Consider the following 13,805-nt stretch of genomic DNA (forward strand, 5'->3'; position numbering starts at 1 on the left):
GCAAATCAACATGGATTTATGGAAAATAGATTCTATCAAATTAACTTGATATCTTTTTTTGAAGAAATTGCAAGTTTGGTTGACAAAGGTAATAGTATTGATGTAACATACCTAGACTTATGTAAAGCATTTGACTTGGTACTACATGACATTTTGATTAGAAAACTAGAATAATATAAAATTACATGATACACATTCAATGGATTAAAAATTGGCTAACTAATAAGTCTCAAAATATAGCTGTAAACAGGAAATAGTCATTGAGTGGGTCTGTTTCCAGTGAGGTCCCGCAGGGATCGATTCTTGGCCCTATGCTATTCAAATTTTTTATTAATGACCTGAAGAAGACATGAAATGATCACTGTTAAAGTTTGCAAATGACCTAGAAATTGGGAGGGTGGTAAATAATGATGAGGAGAGGTCACTGATTCAGAGTGATCTAAGTCAGTTGGTAAACTGGGTGCATGCATACAATATGTGTTTTAATATGGCTAATGCAGATGTATACATCTGGGAACAAAGAATAGAGGGCATACTTCACATGTAATTCCTGAGCCTTGGGCAGCTCTAATAGTAATCATACTACTTCAGAGTGCTTTATAAACAACTATTATTCCTGAGGGTATGCTGCGCCAAACAATTAAAAATTCTGCACCAAAAAAATAAAATTATGCACATAATATTTTTAAATTATGCAAAAATATGCAAATTTTATTTGTCAAATACACGTGGCAGCTCCAGCATGGCATTGGGGAGCACAGACCACTGACTACACAGAGGTGGGAGATCACCGTGCAGCTTCCCCCAGAACACGGACTCAGCGTTGTGACTGCACCCAACCCTGACACCGCGCAAGGACCAGGCCTGTCCCAGAAACATGCCCCTCTGTGCCAGATGCACTAGGTGTGGGCAGGCAGGCTCAGCAAGGCAGGATCAAACTGTGGAAGGGCTTAGTGTGGGGGAAGCCAGATGTGGGTTGAGAGGGTTCTGTATGGGGCAATCTGGGTACAGGCAGCTCAGTGGGGAATCTGGGTGCAGGGGAGATCTGGATGCAAAGGGGCTTGGGGGTTCTGAGTGCAACCGTAATGGGACTCTGCAGGGGGTCCAGGTGAAGGTAGTTGGGGTTCAGCAGGAAGGGTGTCTGGGTGGGGGGGGTCCAGATGCTGGGGCAGTGGGACTCAGTGGGGTGGGGATCGAGGTGTAGCTGATTGGGGCTCGGTATGGTGGGGATCTGGATGCACATGGCTCATCAGGATGGTCCAGGTGCAGGGGGAGTGAGACTCACCAGGGGGCTTCTTGGTACAAGGAAGGGATGAGGCTTGATGGGAGAGTCTAGGTCTGAGGGGGTCTGGATGCACGAGGGTTGGGCAAATGGGGGAGCAGCTCCCTCTAGTGATCTCTCCCCCTGTAGCTGAGGAGCAATGGGGGCAGGAAACTCAGGGAGGAAGTCCCGTCCTCCCCAACCCAGCCAGGGCTAACAGCTGAGCCCGATGCAGATTAGGAGCCACTAGCTGGGCTTTCCCCAATCCCGGCACCTGCCACACAGTGATTTACCTCTCTGTTGGCTGCCCTGGGCACCCAAAACATACTGCTGGGGAGGGTCGCATGACCCCTCTTGTGGCTTCCTTTTGCTTGCCCATCAGAAAGTCATTTTTGTGGGGAAGCAAAGAAATCTGTGGGGACATAAATTCTGCGATGTGCAGTGGCACAGAATTCCCTCAGGAGTAAATTATCTATTCAAGGGAGTGAAGAAAGTCCCCTAGTCCTGTGCTATCCAACTATTTATGTCCCTCATCACTGATCACCTCATAACCACTAATGTAATGTATTCTCACAACACTACTGGGAAATGAGGAAGTATTACCCTAATTTACAGATGAGGAACAGAGACACAAAATGTAAATTTTCAAAAGCACCTCAGTGTTTTTCCACTGTGCCAGGCTCACACGGGGTATCTGTAGCTGAGCTGGGAATTGAACGTAGGTATCCTGAGTTCCAGTCCAGCGTGTGCTCGCTCTCTCGCTCTCTCTCTCAGATCAATTTCTCTAGATGTATTCTAAAAGTAGAAAAGAAAGAAGAGTTGGTCAGAAACAGATTTGCTAAGAAACTGTGGTTAAATAATTGTTTTTTTGCAGAACTTAATTTATAAAACCTTGACATACCACAAATTCATTTTGTGTCATTCTTAATGGTTATCTTTATCACTGGTGTGGTTATGTTAGCTCTCAGCTTTATGCACATTTCTGGAAGCTCAGACTTGGAAAGACACATTTCTGTTATTTAGCGAAATTCATTTTGCCAGATAACTTGACCTCCACTTGGATGGCATTCTTATAAAAATTCATATTATAAGGTTCCATTTTCCCAAAGCAACTTTTTGTTTTGCCCCCTGGCTTATGTATTTTTTCAGCATTTGACTTGAGATGCCATGAAACAGCTTTGTCTAATATCAAGACAGAGTAACTTTGTTTTTTCTAAGGTGTTTTGACCATGTGAATGTGAAATTTTCACACCACAAATGTGTGTGGGATGTACATTGTGGTTAGCTGTGCAATTCTGGAAAATGATTTTATTTTTGGAATACCATAAATGTGCAAAACATCAAACTGAGTGACAATCTGGTGTGCGCAAAAAAAGTAATTTTGTCTTTATGGCCTGAAATAAAAACTTCCTGTGATGTTTAAGCTTGATTTTAATATTTTTATACTGTACTTTCCCTGCATATTCTTCAACTTGGGTATTCATGGTCACCTCTTTCTGAAGGTAAGAGGTCTGAAGGGAGTCTGAATTTTTTGCCTACCGTTTCTTGACTTAACTTTCCCCCTCTCTCACTTACATGAATAAAATGGTAGCGCCTTGACTCTGACTATGACAGAAAAAGTGCCTTCTTGGAATTGTATGTATAGCACTGAGTAAATACATATGGGGGAGAGGGACAGGAAGTGTGCAGACAGTGGTGTAGCCAGCATCTTCCTCATAAATATACCATCCTCACAGTAAGATCATACTTCACCAGCTCAGAAGTGAGTCCCTGTGTCCCTTCCTAAGTTGATTCTAGATGGCGGAGTAAAATGCTGCTGAACTGTAAATTCTTTCAAATGTTTCCAATATACTCCTATCCCGGGCAGGTGTGTGTTTGTGCAGCTCTCCAGAGTTGATGAAATCTTGATGGAATTTGTTATGCTGCTTGTCCTGCTCATCTTCTGGCCAGCATGATAGAAAAGGAGTGAGAATAAAGTAAAAAACAGAAGGGGAGGGGGCAGTGTGGAAGACTCCTTTCTATCTTCCCTGCTGGTTAAATAGCACTAAGAGGGGTTCAAAAGAGGTGATGCATAAGGAGTGTTCAGATGGAACATTGGGGGCTCAAAGGTTACCTAGCAGTTGGAGTGACATTTAATCATTCACTCAGGGAACAGAGACACTTAAGGAGGAAAGTGGGTTGTTAAAACTCTTGGAGCAAGAGTAATATTTTCTTAATCTTTGACCTGCCTTCAGTATTTCTTAGGACATTTATAGCAACAGAGCCAAAACAGTGATCATACTCTATATTGGTTGTGCTGCATTGGCAATCAGGAAAGTACTGTACCAAACTACCACCTCCCCGTCTCTGCACTGGGCACATGTGCTGGTAGCATCTATTTCTCTTTGGGTCAGTCTTAGACACCCCCACCCACCCTTTTGCTTATGCAGATCCGGAAGCCACTGACACAAAAACCCAATTGCACACAGAGGAGTTCTGAGATCATTTATGCAAAAGAATATTAGGCAAGAGAATGGGTACAAACCAATGGGCTGAAAGGGGATGGGGGGCATAAGGCAATTGAACAACAACAGTGAAACAATTAAAAAACAATCCCTTCCCCCTGTGATGGAGTAGGGAGTTGTCAAGGTTTTTTCCCCCACTTTGAACTTTCGGGTACAAAAAGTGGGGACCTACATGAACACTTTTAAGCTTAATTACTAGCTTAATTCTGGTATGCTGCCACCAACAAGAATTTAGTGTCTGGCACACTTTCTGTTCCCCCCAAAACCTTCCCTGGGGAACCCAGACCCAAACCCCTTGGGTCTTAAAACAAGGAGAAATTAACCATCCCCCTTCTTTTCCCCCCCAGACTTTCCCCTCCCTGGGTTGCCTTGAGAGGCTTCACACCGGTCCAAATTCCTTGGATCTTAAAACAAGGAGGACTTAACTATCCCTCCTCCTTTCCCCCCACCAATCCCTGGTGAGTTCAGACTCAGTCCCTTGGATTTTAAAACAAGGAAAAATCAATCAGGTTCTTAAAAAGAAAGCTTTTAATTAAAGAGAGAAAAAAAGTAAAAGTTATCTCTGTAAAATCGGGATGGAAAATGCTTTACAGGGTATTCAGATTCATATAGACTAGAGGGACTCCTCCCGCACCCCCCGCCAGCCTTAGATTCAAAGTTACAGCAAACAGAGGTAAAAATCCTTCCAGCAAAAAGACACATTTAAATGTTGAGAAAACCAACATAAGACTAATCCGCCTTGCCTGGCTACTACTTACGATCTTGAAACATGAAAGACTGATTCAGAAAGATTTGGAGAACCTGAAGTGATGTCCCATCCCTCTCAGTCCTGGGAGCAAACAATGAACCAAACAAAAAGCACAAACAAAGACTTCCCTCCACCAAGATTTGAAAGTATCTTGTCCCCCTATTGGTCCGCTGGTCAGGTGTCAACCAGTTTACTGAGCTTCTTAACCCTTCACAGGTAAAAGAGACATTAACCCTTAACCATCTGTTTGTGACAGGAGTATTAACCTGGTAGTGTTGCATGGGAGTTTTACTAGTTTACTGTCTACATTGATACTAGATGATGGTGGGATATAAGAGTGTGAGTTCACTTGAGGGATGATAATTGACAGCCAGCATGTAACCTGAGCCCAGGAGTGGGGTTGGGGCCAGGTGACACCTTCTGTCCAGGGAAACTAAACAAAGGCTGGAGGAGATGCCAGGGTGTGTGGCTGTGTGAGATTGCTGGAGGGGGTTTCAATTTGGAGCTGGCTGGGGAGACGGAGGAGGCCCAGAACCTGAGGTCCTGTTTTCTGTACCTACAAGCTCTGTTTTAAACTGTGTTCCTGTTGTTTAATAAACCTTCTGTTTTACTGTCTGGCTGAGATTCGCAGTGAATCGCAGGAAGTGGCGGATGTGGGGCCCTGACTCCCCCACACTCTGTGACACCCTCACCTCCAGTGGTGCCAGAAAACTTCACCCCACTTGATGCCTGTAACGCACAAAGCTGAGATGCACTAGCCTAGACATGCTGCTCGGTGGCTGGTCAGTCTGGCGCTCTAGCCAGGGGCAGGGCCAGAGTTTAATATATTCCTGGCTGTTGGAGAGGCTCCTTGGGTCCCCTTATCTGCTGGTGCAAATTAAAGCTGTCCCTGGACTGCTCTAACTTGTTCTTGGCCACTTTGGTTCCTGCCAGCCTCTGGGACTGTGGAGAGGCAGAAATGAAATGGAGAGCCACCTGTACCTCACACCCAAGTACACTGAGTATGGCTCTGGCACACATGAGTATCTTGCCCCATGTTATAAAATCCAATGTGTACTAAAGAAATCAATGATTCAAGTCAGCAGAACAAGTTTCATCACCCCTCTCATCTTCTCATTCTCAGGTTTTTTGGTAAAAGAACTCTATGGGACTGCAGAGGGGCTTCAAACTTAGATGAATTACATCAGTTGTTAAGTAACGTAATGATCAGACGCTTGAAGAATGAAGTTCTAACCCAGTTGCCTCCCAAAATTAGACAACGCATTCCATTTGATCTCCCAAAAGCTGCTGCTAAGGTGAAATGACTCATTCAATATTTTTAAATATCTAACAAACTTGTTGCTAGCAGTAATATCTAATAACTGTGTTTACTATCCTTTTTTATCTGAATTATTTGGAATATATTTTTGTACATAAGGAATATGAATTTATATATAGTGTATGTTTGTTATATATACACGTAAAAATAAAATAATGGGGCATAGGTTTTATCAACATGAGTATGAGGTGGCTGCATTACCAATGGGTGGTGAAGCCACAAGCGAGTTATGAAACTTGCCCTAAAAGAGCCATACATGATATACTGCGATGTACTCTGCCACATACAGTAACTACATTAGAATGTGTTAGGATTTTAAATAAATTATGGGTATCATATAATAAAATACATGTGCATACACACCTCTCTCTTACAGGACCTGATCCAGTTCCACTGAAGTCAGTGGCAGAGTTTCCATTACCTGAAATGGTGCAGGACCCAAAACTCATAGCGAAGGGTTTCCCTTCCACAAAAACACTTCACTTTATAAGCAGAATTTTACTAATATTAGAGGTGCACAAAAGATCCCATCCTTTTCATCCTCAGAATGTCTGGTGTGGAGGGTGGGGACACTACAAGGCTGTATCTTCACTCTCTGAAGAACGGAGAACAAGACTGCCTCTTCTCTCCCTATTGGGAATACTTGCATCAAGACCCTGAGCCAGGGATTTTTACTCATACTTTCCTCAAAGAGAGAGATGATAAATGCTGCATTTTAAGTGGATTAACACTATCTGGTACCGGTAGGTAACAAGTACTGCATTCCAAAAGAATACTTGAACTCTAAATGTTTGTTATAAAAAAAAAAAAAAAAGAAAAGAAAGTTAAGCTTCACTATGAGAGAATATATTGAAGTAACTGCAGTTAAGGTTCATTTGTATTAATTTGAAATGTCTTATATAGACTACCTTACAAAATTGTCTAATTACGCTTATTAGCACACATTGGTTGTTTTAACTTACTCTCTCTCCTATATTTTGCCAAATTAAATTATGTTACAAAAATTGAATAACCACTCAGTACAAGAAATTTAATCTGCATATTTGCAATGACTACAGTACTAAAGTACAGTAATACATTTAGTTGCAGTGTTTATTGGGTAGCTCACTGAGAGAAATTTCATACACAGTTAGTTTGTGACTTGTGTTTTTATATTAACCAGCAAGAGTTGCAGTCTTTTTCAAACTCTCACGTTTTATACATAATCAAATATTCTGATCTAAAATTATCAACTTCAGTAACTTTCCCAGGGCTTAGTATTTTGTATTTTGTCTTTTTTTAGTGTACATTCTAATCTGTCAGGAACTTTATTACAGTTAAACCAATAAGTTCTTTAATACATCTATGGGACAACCAATAACTATAACAAAAAAAAAAAGTCTCCTTAATAGCAGCGCATCCAAAGACCTAGCATATCCATCCCAACAACCAATCTCTTCCTCTAATTCCCAACAATAAATGTGAGTGTTGTGGTGTTCCCCAAAAGCTAACAAATCTGGGTTCTTGCAGACCGAGAGGTGACAGCATTCCAAACCTGACAATCCTTCAACAGAAAATGCCTGGCACGCACCTTTCCCCACATTCTCTTCTTGCACAACCAGTGCTCTGTTGTCTGTGTTCTCTGCGTGATGATGCACCACTTAATAAGTGGACAGTCACATTCAATTTCAGTTTCTGAGTACTCTCAAACAGTACAGCATGTTGCAGTAAAATAATCTCGAGTTAACATATGCATGAGTAAACTATAGCAAAATGTGCATCCAAAAGAAAAAGACTCTTCTTGCTGTTAATAAACTAAAGTGCTCTTGTCTGTGTAGCTGCTACCTGAGCATCTAGGCACACATCCAGATTCAAAAATACAACTAGGGATGTCAGTATAATCTCTGCTATCCTTTCTAATAACTTTCCCCAACCTTAATGTATAATCCTTGAAAGGATTTTCAGTATGATCCATCACCTGGATTTTCTTTTAACTTTGTGGAGAGTGTATAACCCAAGGTTAGGATGTGACCAGAGTACTAAATAGTTATATCTGTTAAGTATTTAACAGCACATGAAAATCAGCATAAATGACATTAGATAAATAAAGTAGAATCAATGTTTTTGTTTAGTTATTTGTAACAAAGGAAAATATTGTGAAGGATTGCTAGCTGATTACATTGCATTTTTATTTAAATAAGTTTTGTCACATCATCTTGGCTGATTGACTAAAACTAAATCTTACCATTAATATTCTTTGTTACATGATTATATTTTCCTGATGCTCCACTTTCATATGTAATTAGAATTCTTTTTGCTTGTTCAGTATTTCTTCTTAATAAAAAGTGCTTACTGTTTGATTTATGATGTTAACGGAGTGAGCTCTATTTTCACACATAGCTTGTCACAAGTTTCTGTTATTGGTAGGAACATGTGACTGACCTGCTGCTGCACTGATGTTTTTCTATGAAAAAGCTGGCATCTTTGAATATAATTTCCTTCCTTACCTTTCCTTTTGATAGGAAGATGGGACATGATTCACAGAAGCAGTAATTGGTCTGCCATTTATATTGTACCTCTAAACATTTTTCTTCCCTCCCATTCAGGAGCTGAATACCAGCTTTGAAGAGTGGGAGAAATTAATGAGGGCTCCAAATTCAGATGTCACTGAAAGCCACTTTGTTCAAGTCATGGGTCTAATTACACGCATGTATAAACAAACTGCCATTGCCAAGGTAATGAAATCTTTTTATAGTTTTATTTAAAATATGTATTCAGTCATATGTTTTAATTATCTCTTTTTCTACTATTTTTATATTGTGTGCTTCCGATGTGTAATCATTTAACTAGTGGACTCTTCATGCTTCTTCACAGAATTGGGACATTTGGGCATTTGGTCTTCAGTCACTATAACGTCCCACATTTTTTTGGAGGTGGATAGCTAATTGTGTGAAATGTTTTTGATGGTTGTGGGTATAATAAGCACAAACTAAAACTATCTGGTGGAGTAATAAATTGCAAAAGGACTTTAGCATGACTTCTTCAGTCTCAGAATTCTAAACAGTATTATCTGGTGTTTAGCGAGACAAGACTGCTTGAACTTTCAGTCTGACGTTCTGCATTGAATATCTTATCTGTCTTCTTAGATGCCAACAATGGTCAAAGCGCAAGCATTGTCAATCTTAGGAGTCAGTTTCACTGCCAATTTGCTCTCACTGCTAAGTTTTTTCCCCCTCAATATTATGTTTACAGGAGGCTGTGGCTCCTTGTCCTAACATCTTTTGAGAATTTAAATAATGCCTTTCTTCTATTTATATTTCTCCTGGAGCCCAGATCCCTCAGGCTAACTCGCATGGCCTTCCTAATTGTTCTTCAAAACTCTACAGATCTTGATGGACAGCTTTTCCACCATGCACTACATAAATGGGCAAGGAGGCACACACTCATCATCACTGTGCCTGAAAATCATCAAGCTCTGTACGTGGTGCCACTGGCATAGGATAACCCGGAGGGTTCTTCACCTCCTGGATATCATCAACAACCTGGTAGACTTCCTGAGGAGACAGTTGGTCACCACTCACAAGTAGTCTTTGAGGGACCCTGGTGACAGACCTGTCTATCATCATCAACACCAACTGCAAGAACTTTTATTCCAAAGGGGTATGAATCTGAGGTTGTTACTGGATACCTTCCTTGTTCAGTGGCTCCAAGACATCTTATATGCCTTTCCACCAATCCCCAGGGTGATTTCCAAAATCAAAGGACACAAAGCCATGATATTTCTTGTAGCTCCGTACTGACCGAGGTAGTTTTGGCTGACAGACCTACTACATGTCCATCTAGCTCCTGGAGTGCATGGACCTGATCTCACAACACCATGGCCAGATACTCCATCTGAACCCAAAGTCACTGGACCTCCGAGCATGGCTGCTGGCTGATTGAATACCATCGACCAAGACTGCTTCCTGTAGGTCCAAGAAATCCTGGCATAGAACAGGAAAGTATCCACCAGAAGAATATAGCCATTTAAACAGAAGAAGTTCATGATAAGGGCAACAGAAATGATTAGGGGTATGGAACAGCTTCCATATGAGGAGAGAGTAAAAAGACTGGGACTTTTCAGCTTGGAAAAGAGATGGCTAAGGAGAGATATGATAGATGTCTGTGAAATCATGACTGGTGTGAAGAAAGTAGATAAGGAAGTGTTGTTTACTTCTTCTCATAACACAAGAACTAGGGGTCACCAAACAAAATTAATAGGCAGCAGGTTTAAAACAAATAAAAGCAAGTATTTCTTCACATAACGCACAGTCAACCAGTGGAACTCCTTGCCAGAGGATGTTTTGAAAGCTAAGACCATAACAGGGTTCAAAAAAGAACTAGATAAATACATGGAGGATAAGTCCATCGATGGCTATTAGCCAGGATGGGCAGGAATGTTGTCCCTACCCTCTGTTTGCCAGAAGCTGGAAATGAGCGATGGGGTGGATCACTTAATGATTACCTGTTCTGTTCATTCCCTCTGGGGCACCTGGCACTGGCCACTGTTGGAAGACAGGATACTGGGCTAGATGGACCTTTGATCTGACCCAGTAGGGCCTTTCTTATGTTCCTATATGGCCAGCCCATCGTGGTCTTGACCAGATCCAGGCCTCAATATCACAGATCCTTATCTATTGCACTTATAAAGGACAGCCTCTTGTTCATCTCTGCTAAAGTATATTTCATAGCAATCTCTGCTTAGCATCCACCTGTATCATCATGCTCAGTCTTTTCTCATGGTATCAGTTTCTTAAAGGGCTGTTATGCACCTACCCACTGGTCAGATAACCTACTTCTACTTGGGACCTCAGTCTAGTCCTGGCACTGATGGACCTTTTGTCAGACTACTCCCTGCACCTCATCTGAAGATGATCTTCCTAGTGGCTAACACTTTACCCTGGAGACTAAGTGTTAGGCAATTATGGCCAAGCCCGAGTCCCTATACAAAATTCCATAGGGACATGTTGGTGCTAAGGCTTTACCCATCTAAACCAGTCAGTCAGCCTGCCTATTTTCTTCCTGATGCTATAATTGGCACACAAAAAAATAAATTAAACACACCAGATATATCCAAGACTGTTGCTTTATAACACTGATAGGACCAAATTGTTCAGACTGTTGCCCCATCATTTATAGTCATGGGCAGGTGTTCTGAAGTTCAAGCCCTCTTCTCACAGAAGATACTGGAATGGATTACAAATGTATCTCGTTGTGTTAGCTGATGTAATAATCCCAATAAACATCAAGGCCCACTCCATCAGAGCTCAAGCAACATCCTCTGCCTGGTTCAGAAATGTACCAGTTTCCAATATCTGCAAAACAGCAACGTGGAGTGCCTCGCTGACCTTTGTCAAGACTTATGCATTGGACTCATCTGCCAGAGCTGATGCCAAATTCATCACTGTTCGACGGACATAGCTGAAACTCCTCATTCCCGCCATCCTGACTGCTTGCCAGTCACCTGCAATGATATTCACGCTGACACATACGCAAGAAAGAACAGTTACTTACCCTTTAATTGTCGTTCTTCGAGATGTAGTTAATGTGATCCCATGACCTGTCCTTTTTGGGTTTCAGATTGCAAGGGAAAAGAAGGTGGGTCTTGGCTGCCCTGCCCCTAATGTCCTTGTATGAAAGTACAAGAAGGCACAGGGCTCATGCATAGCTCTAGTGCACACTACTATTAAAAAATAAAAAAAATCATGCACATGAGATTGTCCAAGTCCCTGACAAGGTGGACACCAACAGTGGGATAGCTGTGACTAAATGTCTTGAACAGCCATGATTACTGGATGGTAGGTAACTTTTTTTTCAGGGGGACTTGTATCCAAGCAATGGATTATCTAATGAGGGGCTTGAAGACACTGAGGAAAGTCACCTTAAGTGGGAACCTTTATAAAAGGAGGACTTCCTTACAGGCCATTTTAGAGAGAGAGGAGACCAGGCCCAGAAGGCAAGGCTGTGGCAGAAGCAAAGGAGGGTCTTGGAACCCTGAAAGGACTGACCAAAGCCAAACAGACTCTGAGTGGTGAGGAAACTGAGAGAGGGGTTTGCATGCAGGTTTTTACTATTTTTCCATAGAGCTGTATAGCTTTTGTGTGTTCTCTATGAGTAAAGGGTGATAATTTTAGAAATTCCTTTGCACCATCTTTATGACTCTTGCATTCAATGTCACATAGTCCCCAATGGGGGTAACAGTAAGTCAGAGGATCAACAGCTTCAGTGAAACTTTGTGAATGTTCAAGAGCTGCTTGGGAGAGCTGGCACAAGTTGCAAGGTCTGGACAGTTGGGTGGGTGAAGTTTTCTCTCTGGTGTCAAAGTTAGACTCAGGACTCTCAGTTTGTCAGACCACTCTGTTTTATTAGCACAGCACTCTGCTAATAATGTGAGCACCATGCAAGACACAAACTATCTTATTTATACAGACAAAAGGGCGAGAACTTAACAAGATAACAAAGGAAGCAGAATCTGATAAGTGTACCTGGGTTAGGCATGCATAGCTTATTTCCTTACTAACTATTACCGATCTTCTGTTAATGTTTCGCCATTAGCACCATTGTTTATGCCGATGTTTCTTTTCCTGGCACCCATGTTTCAACATTTCTTATTTCTGCTTAAAGGTACATACAACATTTCTTTAATCCATTCTTATTTTTATAATATAATTCATTCTACTTTCACACTGGGTTGGGTGCTAGTTAGAGGATGTATCGTCAGAGAGTGTGCCCAGAGGTTCAAAGCCCAAGACAGTGCTTAGATTCTGCTCAGACCCAGAAGCCAAGAACAGGTGAGATCCTGTGGGTGAATCCTTGTACACTAATCTGGTGAAGGTTGTAACAAAGTTCCAAGCTTTATTCAATAGCTAACTAATCATCTTACCCCTAGGTTGTTATTTGCATACTGTTAAAGCTATAGCAAGACAAGGCTTTCTTTTCTTCCCTTTCCAAAAACAAACTTCCCTCACATCAAAGGGCTTGTCTACACTACCCGCCAGATCGGCAGGCAGCAATCAATCCAGCGGGGCTCAATCTATCGCATCTAGTATAGACACGCTAAATCAACTGCTGAGCACTCTCCCGTCAACTCCGGTACTCCACCAGAACGAGAAGCGCAAGCGGAGTTGACAGGAGAGCATCAGCTGTGGACTTACCACAGTGAAGACACCATGGTAAGTAGATCTAAATACGTCTACTTCAGCTATGCTATTCACATAGCTGAAGTTGCATATCTTAGATCGACCCCACATGGTAGTGTAGACAAGCACTTACCTAATCACCTTCTGGCTAACGTGCTTTTTATGAATGTAAGAATAATGCAGATTTTGCCGCCAAACTCACCTTCTTTGGTTGGGAGCTAGAATGAAGTAACAGATTTTATTTTTTAGATAAAAAGAAATCTAATTTGATGAGGCAGATATAGTGGGGAAACCCTGCACGGTGGTTGATAGTCATCCTGCCTGTCAAAGCAAATAAAGAGGAGGAACTCGACACTGGTTAAGCTGTTTCAACTGAGACACAAAACAAATTAGCCAGGGGAAAATAATTTGCCTTCCTACTGTGCCAATGTAAGGTTATTTACTGTATTTCACTTTCCTTTCTCTTGCTCTCTCTCTTGGTTTTTTAAAAAATCAAAAAGCAAGAGATACGTGGCACAAAAGAAATGTTTTTTAGGTTAATTTGCATACTGGTAGGCCCTGTTAAAAATCAAATTCCTTTTGTGGGAAAAGTTCTTAGTAGAACTACAGTGAGGGTATCTTCAGACTTGTTAAAATACTGTCAAAAGCAGCATGTAGTTACCTTTGCCAAGTGTGGAAAGAGAATTCAAAGAAGTATTACAATAATTGTAAGTTAACCTTATATGTGAAGCTCTTAAAAAACAATGTAGCGTTTACTGCTGTAAATACTTCGAAAAGGTAAATCATAATAGATATGCTACTTAGGCCAAAAGAAACT

General features: G+C 41.4%; 1 protein-coding gene across 3 annotated transcripts in view; it reads left to right on the forward strand.

The window, feature by feature from the left end:
• The window catches only part of ZRANB3 (zinc finger RANBP2-type containing 3), a 117,691-nt gene that overhangs the window by 59,218 nt on the left and 44,668 nt on the right, over positions 1–13,805 (forward strand). For all 3 annotated transcript variants that reach the window (XM_030579986.1, XM_030579985.1, XM_030579987.1), the window contains 2 exons: positions 5,637–5,808; positions 8,417–8,545. In XM_030579986.1, coding sequence (XP_030435846.1) covers positions 5,637–5,808; positions 8,417–8,545 — 301 coding nt within the window. The remainder of the gene's footprint in view (positions 1–5,636; positions 5,809–8,416; positions 8,546–13,805) is intronic.

The sequence above is a fragment of the Gopherus evgoodei genome, chromosome 11, assembly GCF_007399415.2.
Source record: "Gopherus evgoodei ecotype Sinaloan lineage chromosome 11, rGopEvg1_v1.p, whole genome shotgun sequence".
Taxonomy (NCBI): Eukaryota; Metazoa; Chordata; order Testudines; family Testudinidae; genus Gopherus; species Gopherus evgoodei.